Source organism: Anopheles ziemanni, chromosome 2 (genome assembly GCF_943734765.1).
Source record: "Anopheles ziemanni chromosome 2, idAnoZiCoDA_A2_x.2, whole genome shotgun sequence".
NCBI lineage: Eukaryota > Metazoa > Arthropoda > Insecta > Diptera > Culicidae > Anopheles > Anopheles ziemanni.
Window position 1 is genome coordinate 12,491,584 of NC_080705.1, and position 6,498 is coordinate 12,498,081.

The window sequence follows — 6,498 nt, forward strand, 5'->3', positions numbered from 1 at the left end:
AAACGATTAAGTGTATTCGATTACCAGCTCCCAGTGGAGCGAAATATGCGGTTCCGCCAACGACGGGACATTCCAATCGAGATCGTTTTAGATGCTATCGGACCTGTAGAGGAATGGTTTAGGGTGCGTTCCCGAGGTTTAGGGGAATCCTTCAGATGTTGGTATAATAATACTTCCTAAGCATAATTTGTTTTTAAATTACGACAAGAAGGCAAAAGAAGAAACAAATTCAGAAGAACAGGGAATTCTCCTTTTGAAACAATTGATTAATTTTCTCAATTTCTCTCAATTGATGTATGTTTAGTTTTGTTTAGTTGTCGATATCGTAACCATTTAAATAAATATGCTTAGTGATCGTTCGCTCTATAGAACAATCAACCATAAAAAAACCGCATATAAAAAATACGAATTTGATTAAGAACGGCACATACTCAGGTCAGACAATTAAACATTAATTTTGGGAGATAACCTTCCCGACTTCACCGACTTAGCACCAATGAGAACGCAGTATTTGCTGGGCTTGAATGTGCTTGCGGCTATTTTGGGACAATGTTTGCGATAACATTGCACTATCGCTTACAAACACATGGTCATCAACATTTGCTCACCCGTTTGTTCTTGCCTTTTTGAAACAAGTGAATTCGCATCAGCTTCAGTCATCTTTTACCATTCGTTTCAATTGTATCTCCCAGGATCGCTTTGTACAGTTATGAGTCGGCGTGTGTGCCTCGTGGTGCTGTATTTTTGCGTTGTTTTTCCGGGCCAGCTAGCAAACGCATTCGGTGGCAAGGAATTCGAACAACTTATGAGCAAACTGGATGTCCTGAACAACAAATTGCAAGAAGTGGAGCAAAATGTGAAGCGTTCAATCATGGTACATTTAAAGAAGCTACGTTGATTTGAGAGCAGAATGGATATAAATGATCATTCTTTACAGGAAATTGAACAAGCCTCAAAAGATAGGCGTGCAAATATACAGGAAAAGCTGGAGAATGTGAACTATACGCTCGACACGCGAATGCAAGCAATAGAAGACTCTTTGAAGAAGGTAAGAGAACAAACCTTGTAATACAAGCTAATTGAATATGAGAAGCAGGTAAATGTTTGATGAAGCTAATCAATGTCTCTTTAACAGCATGTGGTGGAAAGTGTGAAGTCTATCGATGATAAAACACAGGAACAAATGGAAGTCCTGAAGAACTTGTTACTCAACAAGTTAGATGGTGTTCTACAGCAACAAAGTGATCAAAGCAAATTGATCGAAGAAACGTCAAAAACTGAGCTCAAGAAAGTAGCAGAGAACAAAGAATCACAAGACTTACTAACAAATTCGGTACGCAATATAAGTGAACTTTCGGGAAAAAGCAATAAGATTCTTGCGGCGCACTTTATATACCCCGTCACCTCATGTCGTCACGTAGCAAATATAACGGGCAAATATATGATCAGTACAGCGGAAAATACCTTCCCAGTTTTTTGCGAACAAACAAAATTCGCCGGTGGCTGGACGGTCATCCAACAGAGGTTTGACGGGTCGGTCGATTTTTATAGAAACTGGACTGAATACCGTAACGGATTCGGGGAGCTTGAAGGTGAATTCTGGCTCGGGCTCGAGAAAATGCATCAAATGACGAGAGACAAACCGCACGAGCTAATCGTTGAGTTGCAAGATTTTCACGGTAACTACGCGTACGCTAGGTTCGGATTATTTGAGATCGGCAGCGAAGCCGAGATGTTCATGTTGAAGAGATTAGAGATATACTCAGGGATAGCAGGACATTCGTTGCAAGTCAGCTTGGATCAGAGGTTTAGCACGTTCGATCGTGACAATGACCAAGATAATAACAACTGTGCGGAGGATCGCCAAGGAGCCTGGTGGTACTTATGGTGCGGTTACGCCAACTTGAACGGACTGTACAAGTACGCGGCGGATGATCGGAGTGCGATGTCGTGGTACCACTTCAAACATGACTGGCGTGGTATGTCTTACTCGCGAATGATGATTCGTGAGATTGTGAATTAACATGAGCACTTAACGGTTATCGGTTAAGTGTTGGTTCTCTATAGTTGTACGTTTTTTCTCCCTCAGTTATCACTTGCTCTGCCAAAATTCAACTTATTACAAAAGATAAGTTTGATACAGTACTATGCAACATAAATTTGTACTAAAATCTTATTCATTCTATACCGAACTATTTATTTTCCAATCAATGAGAAAACAAAATTTGTCACAATGATATTTATTGATTTGCTCTATACTTAAAGGAACGCTTCCGGTCTATACGTCAGTGTTTGATATTAAACTGCACCAGTTATCTAAAAATAGAAAAACTCAAGAAAAAGAAAAACAAAAATTTTATTTGGGCCCTACAAACTATTAAGATGAAAGGTTTCAATTCAAAATATATTTGTGACAAAACATTCAAGCTCAATTTGCTACATTTTTAATTTAATTTAATTTAGATCAATCAATGTAGTTGACCAGTATTGTCTTACGACTTACAAATCTTGAACAAAATCATATAAAAACAATTAAAAAAGATAAATTTTGTAATTATCTGTTTCAGGATGCAATCTGTTGATTTTTCAGGAATATCAAAGGTAATATAAAATAATGCATATTATGACACTCCATAAGAAAGTTAGAAAAGAAATCAGCCGAATATAGAGATAAAATTAAACGCTCAATAGACCTCGCAAATGGTGAACATGGCATACACTTATTGGGCTAAAAACAAGTCGTATCTCGGGATGATTTCCCACCACCCTGCTTCACCACTTCCAAACTCAAACTCGTCCTCACACTCAGCTGCAGACAATGAAAATCGTCATGTACGATCATTAACGTGCAACATCGCGCAAGCATTCACGATTCGCTTATCCCTTTTCCCTCGTTGTTTGTTTGTTTTTTTGCGTATTTTTTAGTGCATGTGTATACGATTTCCATTCATGCATGCTGTCGTGCTGCTGTCGATTTGGCATAAATACTTTGTTCGCAGGCATTATTTATGGAATGAATGTTTTGGATTAAATTTGTGTTAATTTATTAATTCCTCGGGCCGAAAAAAGCTGCGTGCTCTGTCATGCAGTGATAAAAATTGTTTGCCCCCTAGCTGCCACACAAAAGTGGAAGAAAAAATCACCCCCAGGGCTGATGCAATTATATGCGAAAGAGAGATGGAGGTCGAGCGAGAGGAAACGAGAAAGTAAGAAACAAGCAAACAACAAACACATGACCTCTCCCCAAGGGGCAAGGACCCGGTCATCCTGGAGAGCGAATACGGGAGGGGGTGCTTGGAGGTGGAAACTCGAAAAAATGGCCACACACACAGGGGGGGATGAGCTATTTATAAAAAAAAACACATATATAAAGTATCAACATCAGCTTTATCCCTTAACCCGGGTTCGGTCAATGAGGCGCACGAATGGCCGGACAGAAGGGATATAAAATTAAAACAAAAATCACTTCTGAGTGACGAGCCCCTGACAAATACACACATACACACGCGCATGCACGCCGATGGACACGAATTTCCCAAGGAAAAAGAGAGAAAAAAACAAAGCGCATGATGAACAAACAAACCGGGTTCATAAAAAACCATCATTCATAAAAATGTATAAATCACGCAAACCCTGGCCAAAAGCCGATTCCGAATCACGTGGCGGTGGGAAAAAAAACGGCAATCCGCATGAAGTGTGTAAATACGCCAGATTATTGAACAGCCCCATTTTACACGGCGCGTTGCCGGGCCGAAGCTGCGTACAAATAATCCAGACGGGGTGGGCGTAGCAAAAAAAAAAAGAACTACCACCCACTCGGGCGCATCAAAACCCCGGTAGCACTTCATCAAAAGACACGAACAAGTGATTACGGGCCCCCGGGAAGGAAGGGCAGCGGCGAGTGGAGCATGATTTATGCGGACAAGATTAACCGAAGCATAGTTCGACGCCGGCCACGGAATCATCATCCGCATCTGCACGCCACAGTGATTTCAATCCAATCCATCCCAATCATGCAGTTGCGCTTTTCCAACCCACTCCTGTACGTTCGTTGGCGCAATTTTTGATAAGAGATTTTAAATTGCCTCACCCATCCGCCCGCCGACCTCATACGAAGGTTGATGGGAAGAGGATGGCAAGTGTGAAAATCTGTAACGATTAAGGGCGCCACCATTGGCGCTCGATCGATCAAAAGAGCGATCGAGTTTTTTATCTCATGCATAGAACATTGGAAATTTCATAGCACCAGATTTAAAGGGCATTGATAACGTAAATGATATTAAAAATTCACTCGAAACTATAGCAAACATGTTATAGCATTAAGATTGAGAAAATGAGAATTGCATTAAGAGATGAATCCAGTTAGTTTGATAATTTATACAAAGATAAATTTAATCCTTCTTTAGTGAGCTGCAAAGTTGTTCTAACGAACTAAAAGTTTTCAATTTTTTATTTTGAATGTTTAGTTGACTTTTTTTTTTTATGTGGCACGACATCCCCTAGTGGGACAAGGCCTCTCTCCGAAGAGAGTTTGTGTGACCGAAAGACGGTATATTATAGATCGGTGGTCAGCCGTTCGTAATACCGGGGGGTGCCAGACTCGAGATTCGATCCCACACCTGTGGCGTGGTGTTTCCTCGCGCTACCGCTGCGCCATGGGCACCCCCTGCCTTAGTTGGACTTTATCCCTTTATCCTGCCTAGGATTAGTTGACTTTATCCCTTTTTAATTTTTGTGTGTGTTTATGCTTCTAAACTTACCACATAGTTTTTGTTCAACATGGAGTGTCGATATTGTATACGAATGTTCCGCTATCGTCTTCAGGTTCGCTAAATCAATTAAATTTCCAGTTTTTCCAATTGAATGAAACGTTTCCTGAACAAATTTAAACCCTTTACTTAAGAAAACGAAGACGAGTAGTTAATATCGCTATACAAATGGAATATTTTCTAAGATTTTTCTTTTAAAGAAAAGTTATGTGAAGTATATAAGATCAGTCAACTTTTCATATATTTAATTGAATGTTTCCAGCAATTGTACTATCTATACAATCCTGACACGTCGTAGCTAAGATCAGCAAAAGCAAATTTACTATAGGTGGATTCAAATGTATGTATGGTGAACGATAGGTTTATATATGAAAAAATCTTGAAAATAATGTACAAAAATAATCAATCCTTAGAATACTTTTTTTTTATCGTATTACGGGCGTTGCCGTATTGTTCTTGGAATTATTTGTAATGGCCTGACATTTATCCACATGATCGTCATTACCACGCACGAACAACGATCTGACTCAAACCTTCCTCTCTTCCATAACCGAACAAGTCCTCCACATTAACTGCACACTATTTCGAACACCTCGTTTGATGGAGTAAATAAGATGGCTTCTGTTCTCCTCTGCGTCTTCGGTGGCGACAGATGAAACAAGATCATGTGAGTCCCTCCGACCCGGCTGATGAGCGCCACGGATCGCAACGAACCCTCGAATACCACCACCCCGAACCCGGGGCGCCATATTTTATTTCCCTCGTGGCAGCCCATCCATCTCAGATACGCGACTCTGAAGGATATTGCTGCTCCTCCGGTTCCGCGATAGCAGCACCTACGCCCTCGGCCCATATGGCTGGCTGCGCCGAACGTGCACCATCGGGCCATGAAAGCCAACATTAGGCATGAATATGAATAAGCGCACAGCGAATTACCATAAGCATAAGCGTCTTCTGCATTTCCCGGGGTTGCGGTCGCCACCCGTCGTGGCCTTCTGGTCTTGACGCGCTTGGCTGTTGCTCTTCAAACTGGCACAGGCAATCATCATCATCATAAACATTGGCCTCGTTGAGCCATGTAAATAAAAACGGGATGCGGGAAACTCATCCCGCCCGCGGTTCATCTTACGGTCTCGGGAACGGGAGGACGCACCCCGCGCTAGTAGTCGAGAACCTAGGCGAGGTGATACTGATTTCATCAGAATTCTAAGTACATTTGGAATGAATTAAATAAAAACAAAAAACAAAAGCAAAAGAGATAAATTGACACCAAATCACACGCATCCGTCAGGGAAGCGACTCCGGTCCCGAAAGGTATAAAATTACCGGAATCAACATAAAACCCGCTCGCCCTTCAAAAGTCTTGCCCAGCGAATGCCTGAGGAAACAATTGCCAAAGTGCCGAAGACGCATGAATATTAAACATGGTATTACGAAACCAGGAAAAAAAAAGTACAACCACAAACGACGTGCAAAAATCAAGAGTTTCTTGCAATCGGCTGAAAATGATAAATCGTTTCTCATATTTTTATTTTGTTGGATTTTCATCGACCTACGGGTAACAAGGTTAGCGTGCGTTGTTTGTTTTCTCAGCGGTGGATTTTCTTACAAAAGGATGATCTGTCGGAAAATAGACAAGCTTCCATTTTGAAAATCAAACTCCAACGAAACTACTTATTGTGATTTCGAAAACTACATAATAACAAGTATATTACTTTTAAAACAAATA

At 40.9% G+C, this 6,498-nt stretch overlaps 1 protein-coding gene across 1 annotated transcript; it reads left to right on the plus strand.

The window, feature by feature from the left end:
- Nucleotides 1-910: 910 nt before the first annotated feature.
- On the plus strand, nucleotides 911-2,023 carry LOC131292983 (microfibril-associated glycoprotein 4-like). Its single transcript, XM_058321064.1, has 2 exons — nucleotides 911-1,048; nucleotides 1,136-2,023. Exons 1-2 carry the CDS (start codon nucleotides 911-913, stop codon nucleotides 2,021-2,023), a joined length of 1,026 nt encoding a protein of 341 aa, XP_058177047.1.
- Nucleotides 2,024-6,498: the final 4,475 nt, after the last annotated feature.

Excerpts from the sequence above, each read along its gene's own strand:
- LOC131292983 (XM_058321064.1), top strand. The coding sequence starts at position 911 with ATGGATATAAATGATCATTCTTTACAGGAAATTGAACAAGCCTCAAAA. Across the intron at positions 1,049-1,135 it reads TAGAAGACTCTTTGAAGAAG|CATGTGGTGGAAAGTGTGAA; the intron begins GTAAGAGAACAA and ends TCTCTTTAACAG.